At 34.0% G+C, this 20,655-nt stretch overlaps 1 protein-coding gene across 1 annotated transcript; it reads right to left on the minus strand.

Annotated features, from left to right (window-relative positions):
- Positions 1-209: 209 nt before the first annotated feature.
- Positions 210-20,423, minus strand: LOC131504434 (calcium-activated chloride channel regulator 1-like). Its single transcript, XM_058716711.1, has 14 exons — positions 20,265-20,423; positions 19,104-19,244; positions 18,759-18,906; positions 18,293-18,401; positions 15,891-16,071; positions 11,885-12,112; positions 10,841-11,065; positions 8,258-8,435; positions 7,312-7,412; positions 6,731-6,955; positions 5,922-6,192; positions 4,983-5,153; positions 4,209-4,448; positions 210-585 (listed from the first exon to the last, which is right to left on the minus strand). The coding sequence occupies exons 1-14, from the start codon at positions 20,421-20,423 to the stop codon at positions 245-247; spliced, it is 2,718 nt and encodes a 905-aa protein (XP_058572694.1). The 3' UTR covers positions 210-244.
- Positions 20,424-20,655: the final 232 nt, after the last annotated feature.

A 20,655-nucleotide genomic window follows, 5' to 3' on the forward strand; every position in this document is an offset into this window, starting at 1 on the left:
AATATGCATTTTCTTTTTATATTGAGTTAATAAATGGATTTTTCAAAGATAGGAAATGGTATATTCATTTTGATTTACATTTAATAACTAATCACTATTAATGAACTCAAACAGGAAATTTACAACTTTTGTACATTTCTATTACACAGAGTTTTGTAATAAACAAGTATTGCAAATTAAGTTCTAAATAAATGTTAACTGAGTATGTATAACATTGAATTTTATTTCTAATACATTTTGTAGTTTAAAATATAGATAAAACCACAGCTAATCCTAAAATTGCCAAACTGGTTGCAGAAGTCTTGGTACCCAGGGCAGGGACACTGGATTCCTGTGGAGGAATAAACTTGATTGCTTGTGCAATGTTAGAAACCTCTGAAGTGAGATTAGCTTCATGGATGGCTTGAATTGCAAAATAGATTTTGGTGCCATTTTCTATTTTAAAAGGTTCTGGTTTAAATTCAAAAACTTCTATTGAGCCAGCCTCCTTAGGTGTCAGACTAGAAGTATTCACTAAAGCAGCATTGTCAAAATCTTCTTGGAGATCCTGGAAATGCTTACTTATTCTTATAATATAGCTGTTGGCTGGAAAACAAATAGAAATTTCATGTATATTAAAATCACTAGGATGCCGTATTACCACCACACTGTCTTACATTTAGGGGCCTATCAGAAACACACACTAGGATTTGGGTATAGAAATTGCAGATGTAGATTTTATCTGGTCATTCCATCTTAATACAAAAGTGCCCATTCGAAGGGGCACCCCAATGTTTAGAGTAGTGCTATCAACAATAGCCAAATTATGGAAAGAGCCCAAATGTCCATCAACTGATGAATGGATAAAGAAGGTGAGGTATATATACACAATGAAATATTACTTGGTGATAAAAAAGAATGAAATGTTGCCATTTGCAATAATGTGGATGGAACTAGAGTGCATTATGCTAAGCGAAATAAGTCAGTCAAGACAAAGACATATCACATGATTTCACTCATATGTGGAATTTGAGAAACTTAATAGATGATCATAGGGGAAGGGAAGGAAAAGTAAGATAAAAACATAGAGGAAGGCAAACCATAAGAGACTCTTGAATACAGAGAATAACTAAGGGTTGATGGGGGCTGGGGGTGGGTGGGATAAATGGTTGATGGGCATTAAGGAGGGCACTTGTTGGGATGAGCATTGAGTGTTATATGTAAGTGATGAATCACTGGGTTCTACTCCTAAAGCCAAGACTATACTGTATGTTAACTAACTTGAGAATTAAAAAAAAAAAAAAAAGCAAATATGTGAGCAGTTTTTATCTTGTTATCTAATCACAAAAAATTAATTCAAAATCATATAGTACTAAAAAATGAAATCTAGGGTTTTTTTTAAAGAAATAGAAATATAAGGAGCTAAATCTATTTTTAGAACAAGGAACACAATAACGCTCAAGTATAGGAAAGACATCCAGTATTCCACATCTGTGTGTTATTTCTCATTAAGCTGAAAGGAAAGACTAGAAGGGAGAGTAGGCATCAGTAGTATGGGAGACAGGGATAGGGATAAAGGGCAAAAGGAAGAAGAGAGGCTAGAATGTGTACTAGTTAAAATGTGCTTAAGAGCTAGGCAGACTTTGATTAGTACTCCAATTCTACTACTTTCTAGTTGCGTAACAAAGAAAAATATATTTAACCTTTTTACCTTCAGTTTTCTTATGTATAAAATGGAAATTCAATCATTGAATTCATTTAAATATTTATTGAATGCCTAGTACTTGACTGGTAAGAATTATATAAGATAATGCATGAAAAGTGTTTAGCAAAGTGTCTGGGACCTAAATGTTTGAAATATTAGTTATTATAACTGTTACTTTGTCAAGAAAAGAAAGGAAGATCCTGACATATTTTTTTATTCCAAAATGCTTTTAGAGATCTACCAGAGCTATCAATATAAAAATATATTCTCATATTCCAAAATGCCATGAACAGTAAGAACATCACATGTCTTTGTTTGAAGTGAAAACTATTTTATCATGAAATGTTGAAGGCGTTTTAAGTGTGTGGTGAATAACTTCGATTTAGTGGTTTTAATAAAAATTCAGACCCTCTGTCTTAGCGTTCTAGTTTTTTGGTAATAGGCCTGATCAATCCATTTTACTACTCTCCACATATACCCTGCATTCCAATTAGGTGGGTCTGTTTATCTATCTATCTAACCTTTATTTTTAATTCAGATATTTTATTATGAATTCTTGCTTTTTTGAACTTGATCATATTATTTGGTCTGACTCCCTGAATGTGCCTCCCTCTCCCTACTTATGCAAATTGTACTCATTCTTCAAGGCCCAACAGGAAGCCCAATGTCTTCATGAAGACTTGTTCACATATCTTATCCACTCAGATGACTCCTATTGCACAGAATGGAATTTTCCATATTATTTTATGGAGGTTCAATTTATCTTTTTAATTTGATTATATTCTTGAGGACAAAGAGTAGGTTTTACATTCCTTTTTTTTTATCAACTAGAGTATGTGGCACAGTGTTGGGTTTGTATTTGACCTCTTGTTGACCAACAATATAGTTATTAAGTTGATGCCCAAAATAATTGAATTAGAAAATTATAAAATATTAGAATTACATCAACTTGTTTTAATACTTCTAGGTCACCTAGTAATTTTTATATTTGACAGATATGGAAATTGGGTCCCTGAGAATTTAAGTACTTCATTGGAGATTATGTAGATATTCATTTAGTCTTTAAGAATGAGATACTGCTACTACCTTCTTTTGCAATGCTTGATGGTTAACATTTGCTAGCAACTACAACCTCTTCTTATTTGTCACAAGGAAAGATAGAGATTAGGTCCACCTAATTTTAGGCATTTGTGGTTAAACATAGTGAAGTTCTTTCTCTCCCAGTGTCCATATGTAATGCATTCTTCCTTCTTTTAGTTCCTATAATCAGCATTATGAACCCAATCTTGAACTGAAGTCTTGGTCTTGACTGAATTCAATTTGGAACTAAACATTTGGTCAGGTAATTTTATTTGTGGCTTTTTCAGTGCAGGTATTTTTAAAAATTTTATTCTGCCATAATTTTAAGGATCATAGCAGGAAAAAATAATATATTTCAGAAGTTGTCATGATAAGAGTTTTCAACACTGAAGTACAAAAGAGCTCTTTTTGCACATTCTATGTTTCCTTTGTTTTTTTAGAATGATTTTTTCCTTATGTAATATGATAAAAAGAAATACAGCTTTGAAAAATGCTGTATAGGAAATTAAAGACTAAAAAGCATCTTTTCTTTTGAGAGGCTTTATCTCATATTGATATTGATGATTTTCCAACCTTAAAGGGAAAATAGCAAGATTGGCTTTATCTCATAAGAATCTACTAGTCTAGCACAATACTGGAATATGATAGGCATTCAATAAATACTAATTAAATTCAGTTTAAAGTATAGATAAAAGTTCCTTACCTTTCAGAAATGAGGGCAATTTATTAGAAGGAACTTTGAATGAATGAGCTATTTCAGCTTTCAACTTTATTCAAAGTCCATGGCCAAGTCTCTTCTAACTGGTGAGTTTCCCTGCATGTGATCCTCTCTCTCCATGGGACACCTTCACTTAACTTGGCTAACTTTTCTCATTCTTTAAAAGTTAGGTCAGGGATAGTCTTCCCTAGGAAGTTATGATATACCTTGTGATCTGAACCCCCAACCAGGAGTTTCTGGCCTTCCAATGGACTGCCATTACTTGCAGAAAGTGTCTTCTGCACTTAACTAACTGTTGAGAGTAGGGATTATGTCTTAGGGACTTAGTACTGTGTTTGAAAATTCAACAAAAGATCAATGAATAAAATTATACAAGTACATAAACACTTAGAAAATCTTTTCTTTGTTAGGGAGAAGAAAATGCAACAGAAAGGTGTGAGCAGTCTTCTCAAAGTCATTTCTAAGACAATTCATATTGTGAGAGGCTGTTTGACCCAACAGAATTGAAAAGAGTGGGTTAGATTTCCAAGTTATTAAACATAGAAATAGTTTGGGCCAGTTCATTGTCTCTTGGAGCTTCAATTTTTCCATCTGAAAGTAGGTGAGTAATGGCTCATAATAAACACTCTATACATGTTATTTATAAATAGGACATTAGAAAATTCTTAGCAGATGAAAGCCAAAGGGATTTCTTTTTCATATTTTAAAACATAATTTGAAACTTACCTTTTCCTTTATCAAGGACATTGCCAGGGGCAGTCCATGAAAGTTGAATTTGATCTCCTTTAAACTTAGCCTCAAGATCTGTGATTTTACCGGGTGGGAACACATGAGTATGACTACCAGCAGGAGGAGCTCCTGATACAATAAATGACCCTCCAGAGCTTAGTCTGCTGAAGTCTTCTACTTCAGCTTCTGCCATGTCATCATTGACATCAGGCCTGGGTGGGTTCAGTACAATTTTACCTGCCAAAAAAAGTAATTTTGTGACTTTTCATAATGCTGTTTCTTTATCTTGTAATCTCATCTTGCAGCTGTAGAGGGTTAATATTGATTGATAGCAGACATTGAGAAGTAACAGCTTTTAGTGAAAAAAGCTTGTTTTATTGGTGTCATTTAAAAGTTGAGGAGACATTAGACAATATTAGAACTATCTCTTAACATATCTGTATTTATTACTTAACTGTAAACTCTTTGAGAACAAGGATCATGTCTTATAAAGCTTTGTAGCTCAAGCCTCTAGCACAGTGGTTTTCACCTAGGGAGGTGCTCAGTCATTTTTTTTCAATGTGAATGAAATGAACTGAGGGGGATGTAAACAAAACATATTGGAAGCATAGTCTTGTGTTAGGTCTATTAACATGAATATGGTTTTGAAATACACAGATGATTGTATATATAACTGTATACTTCTGTTTTCCATAGTACATAATAATTTCAGTGCTTGCCGTATGTAACTTATCTAAACAAATGACACATTTCGATCTTAATGACACTTACCATTTTCAAGGTAGCCTGGCATATATAAAGCTTTGTTCTGTTTTTGTCTTAAACTTAGTCTAGCTGTGTTTTTTTTTGCCTGGGCATGTACTTTTAAACTGTATCTACCATTTCCATGGAAATCTGTGAAATATCTTGAGTAGATGCCATCATTCTTCACAGTATCAGCACCTAGATAATACAATGTAATAAAATGTAATAATTAGCCATTCAACAGAGTAACAGTGACAGTCCTAACTGTTCACGAGCACTAATGTTAGCAATAATTTTGGAAATGAGTAGAAGTACATGAACCCTGGAATCCGTCTGCTTGGGTTCAAAGACTGGCTTGGCTACTTGCTAACCTTTAACCTTGGAAAAGTAATTCATAGTAAGTATTCAATTAACATTAGCTATTATTATATCATATAGGAATCTTAAAATAAGGAAAATGTAAACTGGAAGAAACATATGCAAAACATTGACACTAATGAAAATGGAGAAAAATTGTACTCAAGTTCCATGGGGAAAGTAAAACTGTTCATAAGATGTAAAGAAAATAAATGTGCTCATATCTATGCCTGGTCAAGATAACTGGGTAGAAAGTACTAAAAACATTAAAATCAAATTTGATTTACTTAAAATTGATTCATTCGCATTCTTTCTTTCTTTTTTTTAACGTTTATTTATTTTTGAGACAGAGAGAGACAGAGCATGAACGGGGGAGGGGCAGAGAGAGAGAGAGGGAGACACAGAATGGGAAGCAGGCTCCAGGCTCCGAGCCATCAGCCCAGAGCCTGATGCGGGGCTGGAACTCTCCGACCGTGAGATCGTGACCTGAGCTGAAGTCGGACGCTTAACCGACTGCGCCACCCAGGCGCCCCCATTCACATTATTTCTAAGTTACCTGACTGTAGTAGGATTTTAGGTTCAGTGGAAGTTGATGCAGATTCTTATTACCTGCACCATTGTCCCAGAGCTCCAGTATTGCTTGATGTCCATCTTCACTTTCTATAATGGCTGTTACGTTGATTCCCAGAACAGGCAAAAACCCTTGACTGACTTGTGCATAAACAATCACTGGGCTAGGGTAATGTGTTGTGCTTTGGCTCATGTGAGCAGTTGCAATTACTGGGAGTGTAGTAGGACTTCTTGCTCGAGCAGTCATTGTCACCGTTAGCACTTGAGATTTGGCTTGTTTATTTAGAAGGTGGTAAGTCCAAGTACCTGTCTGAAAATCCAACATATCTATTTGAGAGCTTCTGTGGTATTTTCCTATTCTTGTTTGGAATACAAAATTATTTAGAAATTTAAGCAGGGCAATAGTAATGGTTTTTGATATTCAGTTTTATAAGCAAGTAAATAGTACAGATATGAATCTCTTACCATTCTACTTGGCTTCTTTTTTTTATGACAGCTATCTGTCACTGCTTTAATATTGACAATGTAGTACATGTTATCTTCATTTTTTCCCCTCAAAATTGATTGATAAATCATGGAGAAAAAAGAATATTCTTTTTTTTTTTTTTTTTTAATTTTTTTCAACGTTTTTTATTTATTTTTGGGACAGAGAGAGACAGAGCATGAACGGGGAAGGGGCAGAGAGAGAGGGAGACACACAGAATTGGAAACAGGCTCCAGGCTCCGAGCCATCAGCCCAGAGCCTGACGCGGCGCTCGAACTCACAGACCGCGAGATCGTGACCTGGCTGAAGTCGGACACTTAACCGACTGCGCCACCCAGGCGCCCCGAAAAAAGAATATTCTTACCTCTGCAATTCCTGGTATTCGAAGACGGGCAGACCGAATATTTAGTTTATCTTCTTTGAAATCTGAGGTTTCATATCTTGTTCCTTTTGGATCTTGGAGAAGAATTTCTGGCTTTTGTATTGTCCACGTGACAACAAAGAAAGTGTCATTTCCAATTGTACTATCCACAGGTACTGTACCATTTATCCATGTCTTTCCTGTAATAGTGAAGCTTTTACTTTCCAACTGTTATGTAAATAAAACAAAGAACACAGAGAACAAATTTGTTAATAAAATTAGTTAATAAAATTTCAAAGTTTTGTCAGTTCAGAGTAATTCTAAATTTATGTATAAGATTTCAGTAAAATAATTACTTTGAAGAATGTTGCAAATAAAAGCATTTGTAGTTATAAATAATAGAAGAATCAAAAGAAAAGATGGCTATAAGTGTCACAAAAAAAGGAAAAACAGTAAGACTGTTTTTCTCTACCCCTGAAATATTTTCAGGCAAAAATTATTTATTACACAAGGAGATGACTATTTAGGATAATGGAGATTTATTACAAATGTGAAAAGGCAAGTAATTTTTCTCAGATACCAACCTGAATAGCCTGCTGAGTGATGCTGCCACTTCTAGATGAAATTCTACTGAAAGCATCAGTGAGGCCATTTATGTCTTTATTGGCATAAAAGCGATGTCCTCCTAAAATGGAATTGTATTTACTTTTATAATATTAATTTTAATTGGGAAAATCATCCTTGTTCTTGTGCTGTTATCAATAAAATTTGAAGAAAACTTAAAGAACTGGCCAAATATTATTGTTTTTATATCACTCATTAGATATAAGGGCCTGCCACAGTAACAAAGCTGATCTAATCACTCAATAATGTTATAAAGATGAAACTTAAGACAATTTTTTGAACTGGCTGCTTATTTTTTAGTTGTGACTAAGGTATACTAAAGTAATTTAGAGAATGACAATTTAGAATTAAGTAAAAATTAAGTGAGAAAATAATACAGGAAGTAACAAAAAGAGAAATTACTTAGGTATAAGGAATGGAAAAGGATGGATTGCTGAGGGTAAAAATTGGTAATCAGTACTTTATCTATAGCCTTGGGCAAATTGTTTGTACTCTGTAGGATTCCATTTCTTCTTCTATGAATTAGGGCTATCTGAACCTGGACCGTAGGGTTGAACATGACAAATATGAGCAAGAATTTTGGAATCACAGTCGAAGAAGTCATTAATAACCATGGAGAAAGAAATTTCGATTTGGTGGTATTGGTAGAAAGTGGTGAGAAGTGAATGAAGACAGTAAATGTTGACTTAATATTAGAAGAAACTGGTATAGGTAGGAATGCAGAGAGGTGGCGGGGGAGGGGAGAGAGGAAAGATTAATTTGAAAGAGAAGGACAAGGAAGGGACAAAGATTAATTTTTAGGATAGGAAAATTTTCAGCAGTTTTGTGGTTTAAAGGGGAAAGAACTCTTGGAATGGGAGAGACTAAAAATGTATTTTCTATTCAAGCCACATTCCAAAGGTTTACCTGTCATATTTGACAGGGTCTCCAGTTCTTTGGCAGCAGCAGGTCCCAGAGCAATAGTGTGGATGATCGCACCACTTTGCTTTACCTCCTCAAAGCATAAGCTTATTTGATTATCTTCCCCATCTGTTAGTAATACGATCTCAGAACCAGAAGTACTCTGGTTACTCTGGATAATTGCCTGGTAGTGAAAAATCAGATTGTTAGTTATAGAATGTCATATCTAAATCAATTTAAAATAAGAATAAGCCTGTTATTTAGTCTTGGAGAAGTCTTTAGGCCTATGCATCAGAGTAGGCAAAAGGAAACTTTTTTGCATTGTTGTTCCAGGCTGAGTTGGCATGGAAATAAGTGTAATGTGTAAAATGGTCTTTTAGGTTTTCAAAGACAGAGTGTTAACTGTTCTTCTAATCCTTTCAATATACATTCAAGCTACCCAAGAAAGGAGAATAAAACACTTAGAACAATGCCTAGAAAATAGTAAGTACTAAGTGAATGTTAGTTGTTATTATTGTTTTCCAGGAGATGCTTGGGGTAGAGGCAAATGACCCAGGCAATTTTGGCAGCACACTAGACAGCACTTGCAAAGTCATGACTAAAGGCAGGTATGCAAAGTTAAATGATACGCCTTTTTATGTATTTTAGTTGATTATTGAAGGATCTCAGGATTTCCTGGGGAAAAAAACCCAACAACATAAAGTAGGAAGTTTATAAATTTATCAAGCATTACAAGTTTTGTTTGTTTGTTTGTTTTTGTCTTTTCCTGACTTCTAGTAAGAGTTCAACTCTTTAGTCAGACAAATTGGGAGTAAATTCTCGTTCTGCCATTTGCTAAATAGAATAGCTAGAGTTTAGTTCTCCACTCCCCTCCCCCCATAGCTCAGTGTAGTGATTAGCTTTTTGGATTTGGGGGTAAAAACAGGTTTTGAATCCGAGATTTGCCAGTTACTGACTATGTGATCTTAAGAACAATGTTTAATTACTCTGAACCTCAGTTTCCTTACGTACAAAATAGGTGTAGTAATAATACTTGACTGGAAACATAATGGTAAGGATAAATAAGATCATACATGTAAAGTATTTAACATAGGCAATAAGATAGTATATGCTGAATAAATTTTAGCTATTGTGATTATGATTATGATCATGATTATCTAAAAAAATGCTTATATATTGCTATGTTTAATTATAAAAGTAATTAAGAGGTATTCATAACTTTGAATGTGATTTGACATAATCTTTTCAGCAATAGACTCTGTGGTCAAAAAATCATAAGATGTATATCAAAATATATTAAGAAAAACATACCAACCAATATGTGCAAACATTACGACACAGTCCCAAGATATATTACTGTCATATTTTTGAACTGAATAGACATAGATAAGAATTATGTCTATTATAGTAATAGGAATCCTTTCTTGAGCACTTACTTATTTTACATAATTCTCACAATTAAATGAGTTAGGTATTATTGTTTTCCACATTTCCTTATTTGAGTAAACTGAGATTTTCTGAGTGGATAACTTACCCAAGGTCATTTAGGTAATAAATAATAGAGCCAGAATCCTAGGTTTGTCTAAATTCAGAGCTTGTGTTTATCCTTAAACTGATATGCTTTATAAAAAATAGACTCTATGAGAGAGCTAAGAGATGGTATTAGTTAGTGGCCTGGAAAAGAGTAATAATCTCCACTTTCAGGTGAACCAATGGGAGGATCAGTGAAGCGAAGTTTTTGTGACTTAAAAAATGATATTAGGGGTACCTGGGTGGTTCAGTCAGTTAGCGACCGACTCTTGACTTCTGTTCAGTCATGATATCGCATTTGTGAGTTTGAGTCCCGCATAGGACTCTGTGCTGATGGTGTGGAGCCTGACTGGGATTCTGTCTCCCTCTCTGTCTGCCCCTCCCCTGCTTGCTTTCTCTCTCTCTTTCTCAAAATAAATAAAAATAAACTTAAAAAAATGACAATAAATAGGCTTAGATAGAGGCTATCTTAGGTTGGAAGAAATTCAAATGCATACCATAAAGGCAGTTTAATAAAGTGCTCAAAAATTTCTCCCAATATTTTATTTCACAATTTTCATTTCTTTAAACTTCCACCTGTGTATCTTGGGTTTGGTACTATACTGCTTGAGGAACTACCTCTACCTTTGTGATTTTCAATTGTCAACTTAACTCGATGAACTAAGGTTTTCTTTATCCATAACATAGAAATATTGCTAAATTCCCTCTTCCCTGCACAGTCTCCGGCACAGCATTATTGTCCACTCATAGAAGTTCAGGCTGTGGCAGTGTTAAAGAAATGGGGAGCTCCTTAAGGAAATCACGGTGATTATGTGTGCACTGGATTTCCCCCCTTATTTAACCACTCCCATTGCAACCCAGTACCTCAAGAGTGTGCTGGTGGAATGATCACGTTCAGAGAGGCTCCAGCTGTAAACCACAGGTGGTATGTTATTTAGATATTATAAATTATTTAGATAAGGGCCCTGTGAGCTCATGACCCTTTTTAAAAGATAGTGGGACAAAAAGAAAAGCAATGGTAAATGGCAAATGGTATTTGGAAAAGCATTTTTATTTTACCTGGAATCCTGCTGAGAGACCACTGCAAATTGAAGTTCCACCATTAGCTGCTTGAGGCAGGTTTGCCGTGATCTTTTCATAAGCATTCTCATCGGTTATATTTGTTAGATAATTTTGGATTGTAGCAAAACTTTCAAATGTGACCATCCCAACCAAGGATCCCTTTTCTATAATTTGAATCAAGTATAGTTCTACTGCTTGATTCATTCGAAAGAGACGGTCTTCCTGTAAGAAAAAGATGTCTGCATAACCTCTGAGTCTCAAGTCTTAACAGATTGGTGAAAGACAAAGTTGTTCATGGGCCAGAGATCATGATAGTAATTGATTACTGTATTTTAGAATTTAACTCCTTTATTTTATTAAGAAGAAATAATGTTGAAGAAAAAATTTAAAAATCAGTTATGTTATGCTTAGAAAAGCCTTTAAAATCTATGCCTTTTTATTTAACAGTTTTATTTATATGCAATAATTCCTGCTAAGAAAATAATTTAAAAATGCATACAAAGATGTTCACTGCAACATAATTTTTAACACTAATAAGTTGAAAACTCTAAAATGTCCAATAACAGGAGGTTATTTGACTAAGTTGTGGTATATGCATATGATACAACCATTAAAAATTATATCATTAAATCATTTTTTCCATAGAGTGTTCAAGGTATAGTAAGTAAAAAAATCATATTATACTATATAAAATATAATAACATTTTTGAGGAAAAACAAATACACTAACAGAAAAATGACTGGAATGACATATGTTCAATGGTGGCAGTATGTATAAATTTTTTTGTTCATTTACATTGTTTCTAGTTTGTTAGGCCTAAAAGTTAAAGAATAAACATAATCCATACTCCAATTATCTTCACATAACAATTATTTTCATTTTAGTGTATTATCTTCTAGTACTTGTTCATATAGAATCACTGTACTAAACTTAGAGTAATAAATATATATTTTAGTTTAGTAGAACTAAACCTAAGATTAAATTGTGTTTCTAGTAGCTCAAATACTTAATTTAAGAGAGATAACAAATAAATGTCTTACTGAGTCCATACTTCCAGATTTATCAAGTACCAAACAGACTACTCGCTGTTTAGACTTCAGCAATGAAAATGTAGGACGAGGTGGTGAATCTGTTCCTGTCATGGGTGGTGCGTTCTGAAAATCATCAGAATCCTTAATTACATCCCATGTGCTTCTGCGATTGCACATTTTGTTTTGTAGGTTTGGAGCTTCCATATTGTGTGTTTCTGCTGTACAAAATTCAGTTACCTGGAAAAAAATCGATGAGAAGACACTATTACAATAATTGGTAATCACTACTTTCCATTCCAAATATGCAGCTGGTTTCCATATACATCCTCCACAGATTTCACCTCCTGACAATTAAAAATTATGCTGTAATCTAACAATCTGGCATCCATTTTGCATACCTCAGTAGAGAGGAAGCAAGGTGAAACCATCACTGGAAAGTTTTTTGGTGATCCTTTTAGGTGTAGGGAGATTGTAGAAGTGGGGGGAGTGTGGTGACTCCCACTGCTTAAGCTAACTTCTTATTTTCCCTTCTGAACTCCTGGGTGACTCAAGCTTGAATTAGTTTAATGGAAAAGGGACTGGATTTGCAGTGATTTTTAGCTGCCCTTTAAAAGTGGGATAAAGAAAATGACCTTCTTTAATTGCCCAAGTGTTTTCTGTATCTTTATAGTTGACCAAAAAACTTGAGAACAGATATTTTAACAAACTGGATTGTTACTGGCTCCAGTGAACTCTGACATAAAATAATACTCCTGACAAAGTAATGAAAATATAGGGAGAAAATGAGGAAATGTGATTGCTTTTCTTGCAGTTGCAAGTGGGGAGTTGTATCCAGTAATTCTGCCAAATGATGTTTCCTTACTATTGAATCTGTGAAAATCCTCCAAGTTTTGAAAACTTTGTAACTTGGAAAAATTCTCCCATAAGCTAGTGCAGCATTCAGGAAGGAATTCATCTTGCAATAAGCCTCAGCTTATTAGAAATATTTTTATAAATTTATTTTTATTTTTCTGAGACAGAGAGAGACAGAGCATAAGTGGGGGAGGGGCTGAGAGAGAGGGAGACAAAGAATCCGAAGCAGGCTTCAGGCTGTGAGCTGTCAGCACAGAGCCCACGCGGGGCTCAAACTCAGAAATCGTGAGATCATGGCCTGAGCTGAAGTAGGTCGCTCAACCGACTGAGCCACCCAGGCGCCCCTAAATGTTTTTATAAATTTAAAAATGCCCTCCCGATATAGTCTCCAGATGTAAGCTCAAGTTTAGAATTAAATTATTAAATTTGAATACTTTTTATTTAAGTTTTAAGATTTTGTTTTCCTTCTCATATGGAGGACTTACATTTACTATAGAACGATTTACATTTCCCAGAAGGGGTTTATTGTATGGGAGAAAAACACCGTGTCAGTCAAAGTGGTGACTGAGAATCAAGTCTTGCTGAAATGAAATGCCTGTCAAATCTGGGCCCTCTTTCCCCTGCCACTGCCACTGCCACTGCCTTTATTTGCAGACTTCATGTTCTTTTATCTGCCTACCGCCATGGCCTTCTGACCGGTCTCTCTACCTCCTCAATCATCTCACTCTATTTTCCCCTGCACTATTAGTATGGTTATCTTCCTGAAAGAATTAAGCTGATCATATCACCAGTCTGAAACTAGTTAGATAAAATCCAAACACCTTAGCTTTGTAGGTCCCAGTTCCTTCTTTCAATCTGGCTTCCTGGTCCTTGCTTACCATGCTTTGCTTATACCACACTGAATTTTTTCCTGTTCTTAGAGTATGCTAGAAATTTTCACAAGGGTCTCTGCTAACCCAAGTGGGAAAAGGGACAGGAGATTTTGTGCAAATTAGAAAAGGACCTGTTTTCAAGTTTTTGGTTTTGTTTTATTTTGTTTTAACAGCTTTTTACTTGAAAATTTGTCCAATAAGTGTTAAACTTTTTAGTGACCATGATGCAGATAATTTGGGCAGTGCTCAACTGTGTAATCATGCATGGTATCTCTGAACTTTTTCCCACTCTTTGCTTTTATAAACTTTTGTTCCCCCTAAAATAGCCCTTCCTGTTCCTGCTTTGGCAAATTCATACTCATTCTTTTTCAAATACAAATTTTTTTCATCTCTTTAGGAACCATTTTCTGACCTCCATTTGATGTTTGCTGTGCTCTCACAGAACTTGGCTCATAAATCTTTCTCTCTGTATGTATTCTTATATCTCTACCTTTCTCATTAAATTGAGTCACTTAGGAACAGTTATCTTTAATTATTTCTGTATTTCCAGCTCCTAACACAGTGTTGGGCATGATGTGGGATTCGAAGTTTCAGGGAAGGAAATCATGGAATTGAGCATTCGGTATTTCAAATCATATCTCTTTTGGGTCTGAGTTTATGCCTTGAATACAGATGCTATGCAATTCATTTAATCTATGTTATGATAATTAGAAATTAGTGTTATTCTGGACAAGATGTTCAGCATTTATCTCTGAGACATGGCTTATATAATTAAATGCCTTCCATATTTCAGCTACATGATATTTTTCATTATTATTTATGTCTCAGGTAGGCAGCATGAGTTATCTCCTTGACAGATGCTTTTGAGATTTATAGCTTGGTACAGACAGTACATATTCCAATTATCCTCGTGTGTCACCTGATCTGGTGTCTATTTGGATGTTGAATTCTTTGGCTAGCCTTTGCAGATCCAGATTCAGAGCAGGTTAAAATGAACTTTCTTGGCTTGTGTTCCAACTATTTCCAGGAGGGAGCTTTATTAGACTGGAAAACAACTTCTACTTCAATATCTAATTGAGTTCATTTAAGAGTTTTAGAAGAAAATATCAGATCTTTATTTTTACTCAAGTTCTTCATCATTAATGCCATAGGCTCTAAAACAATTTTAAATTTTATTGGAAATAATAGGTCTTTCCAACCTCTACCCATGGAAGTATTTGTTGCTAGTGATTTAGTATATTGAAATTTACTTCTTTTAAATAAGTTAGTCTTACTTTCTAGAGCTGGTATGCTTTATTTTGATTTGTTTTTTGATAACTTTCATATTTAAAAATCTTTTTTACATGTTTAGAAACCTTCATTAGGTAACTATAATATGTATATGTTTACATTAATTGAGACTGGACATATCTAGGGTAAGAGACAATTGACTATTATCCAAATATACGTTAAAACAATAAAACTTTAAAAATTTATTTTGTACTCACCTTGTGCTGAGCACCATGATCATGCTTTATTTATACTGCCTCTTATAAACCTAACAACAATGGCATCATGAAGTGTTATAATTCCCATTTATGAGAGGAGAAAACTAAATCTAAGATTCAGCAATTTGCTTACAATGACCCAGTTTGAAAATGGTCGACTGCATTTTGATATCAAGTCTTTCTGACTCCAAGGCACCTGTTCTTATCTGCCACGTTTTATACATTGAAACCAGATATTTCAGGTCAAACATTAGCTTTAAAACTTGAATTATTTTGTTAATATTTTATAATTGGCCAGACTGGTAATTGTGAAAATTTCCCTTAATTTTTTATGTAGAGCCATGTACATTTGCACAATATCACTTTGCAATAGCTTGATGTACTTTAGTGTGAAGGTAATAGAAAATCTAGAATGTCAGTACATTTCCAAAGCTATAGAATGAATTACTTTAGGAAAGTAGTATGACCAGCACTTAGAAGAGAGAATTAAGAGTAAGGTTATAGTTCTAGAACTACACAAATCCATGGAAGTCAAATGAAAGAAGGGATGTTGTAAGAAATTGTGTGACATCAATGAAAAGGGTACAGTTCTCTTGTGAAGAAGAGAAACTGGTTAATAAAAAAAGGTGAACTCATTTCCAGACACACCTTGACACAGGCTGGAGAAAATGGCCATTAATTAATTGTCTGCATGATCTCCCTCATTTCTGTTAGTATACATAATTTCATAGTTCTAAATCCAGCTTCCATAAATGCTTTTTCCTGAAGTGTTCCTTTGTGACACTAGAAAAAGAAGGTACTTACAGAACTGAGACTTTGCATAAACATTATGGAGTCCTTTGCAGTCTGGGATTTTTCTGGGATGAATGTACACTTTGCTTCATACAGCCCTGTCAATGAGTCACGCCTGCATGGCCTTGTTATACAGCTGCCTCCCTGACATTCCTTGAAAACCACATTAATGCCAGTAATATGAGTTGAACATCTATAATGAAAGAATTAAATTACATTTACATATAAAGACCAGAAATCACGAAAAAAGACTAACATCCTAAAATCTTTCCTTAATGATAATTGCTATAGATCACGGACAAACATTTCATTTTGACAGAGTAGGCACAGTGTTCTACCTCTATTTACAATTGTTGTCAACAAGAACGATGATTACATTTCATATTTATTAACATTCATTGCTCACTAATGTGACCAATAAGTCTATTATCTGTGTGACCTTGAGCTAAAGATAATTCCTAAGCTATAGGGATGTTGTAAAGATTAAATGAGTTAAGAGATATAGAGGAGTTGCTTCATAGTGGGAATGAGGGAGTCAACATTATGCTGAAAACCCTCTTAAATTTCTATGTATGAAACACACACACAAATATTGCTATATAGATGTATACATATATACATATATGCGTGTGTACCATACGTACAAAACCACATGTGGTTTTGTGTTTATAGCATCTTGAAATTTACATTTTGAAAACCATTGAGCTAGATTGAAAGAAGAAATAAAAATAAACCCTACATGGAAATGCTTGTGCATTCAAACAAACCATTTAGTCTTTATGATAAGTAAGATAATTGTGAAGTCCTTGGCAAGGAGTGGGAGATGGGGTATGGGTAAAAGATTCTAAAGAATGCCTGTTTATCTGTAGTATTTACTTTTATTCTGCATTAATATTATGTGTCATGATATTAATCTACTTTGATATATTTTTTGGTATTATAAGAATTAAAGATGATGGTGAGTCATATATTCCAAGATGGTTAGCTCTAGAGTAAGCCTGAAAATTAAACTTACACTGCCTCAAAAGTACCTGGCACATAGTTGGAGTTCATATCTTTTTTTATGACTGATAAGAAAACTTAATCATTTTTCATTGACTTATCAAAAAATTGTTGTTTGTTTACCTTTTACTTTGTGCCAGGCCCAAGGCTAGGGGATTAAAAAATCCTCAAGGATATTAAAGTCTAGTGTGGAAAATAAAATTACACAGACCACTGCTACTCAGTGTGAGAGAAACCCATGTGTACTGCTTGAGGATACTCTCACATATGATCCCAAATGTTGGGAGAGGCAAAAGGCCCTTGGGGAAAAAAACGTTTAAACTGAGTCTGGAAGAATGAACAAACATTGTTTAGATAAGGGAGGTGGTTCAGGGAGGAGTTGCATGGCATGAGAACCCTGTCTGCATGAGAATCCAGGCAGCTTAGTGGGGATAAAGCAAACAACATGAAAGATATGGGGAGAGGCATGTTTCTCTCACACCTCTTTTCTCTCATATGTTTTTTTTTTTTTTTATCCCAAGGACTTATTTCCAGTTACACTGATTTCTATTGTTCTTTATTTAAAAATTTTTTTTATTCTTTATTTATTATTATTAAGAGACAGAGACAGAGCATGAGTATGGGAGGGGCAGAGAGAGGAGAAGACACAGCTGAAGCAGGCTGCAGGCTCTGAGCTGTCAGCACAGAGCCTGATGCAGGGCTTGAACTCACAAACTGTGAAATCATGACCTGAGCCAAAGTTGGATGCTTAACCGACAGAGCTACCCATGCACCCCTCTATTGTTCTTTAATACTCTTTAAATACTCTGTATTTAAATATCTCATCTATTTTTTAATAGGACCTGTCTAAATCTACCCAGAATTATATTTATATTTAAAGAATATAATAATAATAATAATAATAATAATAATATATTTACGTTTCAAAAGTCATTTACTCACTTATCCTTATGAAAAGTACTTTTTTCAGCTTAAGATTAAATGAAAAATAAAATATATATAACATGAAGCTCTAGTAGGTTAACTGAGTTCCATGAAACAGATTCACCTTAAAGAGTTATGAATCAAATGGAATAAAAGATTGGGAAAAATAAAAGATTGGGTAGGAACTTGAATTCCAGTTCTCAGATATCTCAAGGTTTAGGCTACAACTTTTTCCTTTCTCCTCTGGCAGTAACATATTTTAGTACAATTCCCATGAATACTGAAATGAGTCCCAATTTCTGATTGATCTTGATTCCTAGGTAGAATCCCCAGAAATATTTGGACATATACATATTGGGCGAGGTTGGATATTGCAATTAACTAAATGAACATTCAATCACCAAGATAGCCTTTGTTTGCCAAGTATAGAAAATTTAGAAGTCATAAGTGAAAAGTGTTGAAAACAAGTTTGTTCAATACAATGATACCTTGTTGCTTCAATAGTGTTCCTTCTAGAAATATAGAATGGCTGATCCACGTTATACTCATCAAATATTCCCCATCGGAGATGGGCCCACTCGTGGACAAACACTCTGCCTATAAAAGAATATTGCCATTCATAAATTTATATTTACAATATTTTAATACAGTGTCCATGTAATTTACATCTCCCTACCCCATATCCATAGCATCATTGAGTCAAAGAACTTTAGAGATTGACACATTTCATTAGGTCAAAAATGTTGAAATGGGTTAGTATCAATGAATGACTAAATTTATTATTGACAGACACACAAAGAAGTGTAATTATGTTAAACATAACTACTATATTTCCAGACAAAGGTATTAATCAGTACTTATTTCTCTCTTTTTAATTCTTTAAAAATATTAATCATAGTGTTATATTTGTTTCCAACGGAAATACAAGTAGAAGAATAAAATAGCTATCCCTACCTCGGGACCCATAGATCGGCAAATTATTAGTCAACAAGAAGTTTGGAGTAAAATGTATATATTTTCCTTTTTCCCCACATTGTCCATATTGAAGTGTGTAGGGATCATCTCCATATTTTAGGTAAGGATTAGCAACTATGACATCTGCCTAAAAAGCAGAGGAACAAACCAAAACATCACAAGAGTGATAGAAACAAAGATTTATTCTATCTCAATTAAGATAAGTAATATTTCTAATTTAATTACTAAAGTAGTGATTAGGAATTACTAAAAAAAATTTGAGTATTAATTTTTAGGAAGCACAAGAAGAAAAAAGCAATGTAAGAGCTAGATAAAATACTCTACCTGGTCATATGATTCTTGTTTTGGCATTAAGTACTCAGATTTTGACTTCCAGGTCATTGGAATTAAAATGCTTACATTCCTGAAATAAACTCTTCGTTTGGTGGCATGAAATAGGTAAGTAGAAGCTTCGGTTACCATTTCCTGAAGAAATTAAAAATATATTGTAACAATTTCACAGTGAAATAAGCATGAAAGTATATATACAAACAAGAAGAAGCAAATCTAAGCTCCCTTTCTCCAAATATTTTGGCAAAGATTAATTGAAAAATACGTTGAATTTTACTCCGTCTCTTTTTCTGTAAACTCCTCATTTCCATATGCTCAAAAATCAATGCTGTTTTCTACCTATCCAGACCTACATTCACTGTTATGGATTGGAGAGGGGAATAAGAGTTCTGGGTGAGATATAAAGGTGATAAAAGACTTGGAGCCTGTTGGCAAGTTGCTTATTTAATCAAAGAGAGGTGCTTACAATCGGGTTGAAAGTTTAAAGCTTAGTAGATTTTATCCTTGTTAATTGAAAAAAACCACTTTGCTAGATTTATTTTGTGTTACCCTTATGCAACAAGGGTAATAATTTACCTCATAGGGATATTGAGGAGATCAAAAGGGATAGTATATATTAAAATGCTATATATATATAAAGTGTTTTATTATACTGACTAACCCCAATAAAATTAAGAAGTAAATCAACTTCAAAGAATATGCAATATTTTCTTCAAAATCAAATACATCAAACTTTTAAAATGTTTTAGAGTTGAACAAGTACGAAAACTGAAAAAATGTGTAATGACAATCTAGCGCTTCAGTGTAGGTTAACTATTTAAACAAAAAAGTAACTTTATAAAGGTAAAACTTGGAAAGAATTCTCCACTAGCTCTAAAGACTTTCTGTTAAACAAGTTGAAAAAATATTGTGGCTTGGCCTTTTAATAATTTATTAGGGGAATGACTAATACTATTAATATGTGCTAAATCATACTTAAACTAAGCAAATATTAATCTTGACAGTTTAGATACATACTACATAAATGATGACTACTGTCAAAGCAATTTTGGAAAGTTACAACTCTGTGCGAGCATGTGTATGTGTCTTGGCAACATGGATGGAAAATACTTAACTGAAATTAAAATAAGTGGATAATAAAATTTTCTCTCTTACCTTTATGTTTTGAACGAGTTTTTCATCTTCTGGTACACTAGGGTTAATGGCAATGACAACACCATCATATCCATTCTTATTTAAATGTACCATTGAGCTTTTCATTCCAGGCAAGAGATGTAAAGCTAGGAATAGAATAGCATACAGACTGAGCACCATTTTTGCATGTTACAATAAACCTTGTGGAAATGCAAGGAGAGTATTTATGTATGTCCTTAACTCAGGAATTTGAATCTAGCCCAAAATATTTGCATAAATATAACATGATGAATTACTAAAACATATTGATGAACTTCCTTATCTTACTTCCTCATCCTAAAGATTTAAGTTGTTAAGTAGCAATGGAGATTATGCTGAACACATTTATCATACTTTCTAAAACAGCTTAAGT

This window comes from Neofelis nebulosa, chromosome 2 (genome assembly GCF_028018385.1).
Source record: "Neofelis nebulosa isolate mNeoNeb1 chromosome 2, mNeoNeb1.pri, whole genome shotgun sequence".
NCBI classification, from domain to species: Eukaryota; Metazoa; Chordata; class Mammalia; order Carnivora; family Felidae; genus Neofelis; species Neofelis nebulosa.

Excerpts from the sequence above, each read along its gene's own strand:
- LOC131504434 (XM_058716711.1), bottom strand. The coding sequence starts at position 20,423 with ATGGTGCTCAGTCTGTATGCTATTCTATTCCTAGCTTTACATCTCTTG. Across the intron at positions 19,245-20,264 it reads AACTCGTTCAAAACATAAAG|GAAATGGTAACCGAAGCTTC; the intron begins GTAAGAGAGAAA and ends TAATTTCTTCAG. Across the intron at positions 6,956-7,311 it reads TCACTCAGCAGGCTATTCAG|TTGGAAAGTAAAAGCTTCAC; the intron begins GTTGGTATCTGA and ends TTTACATAACAG.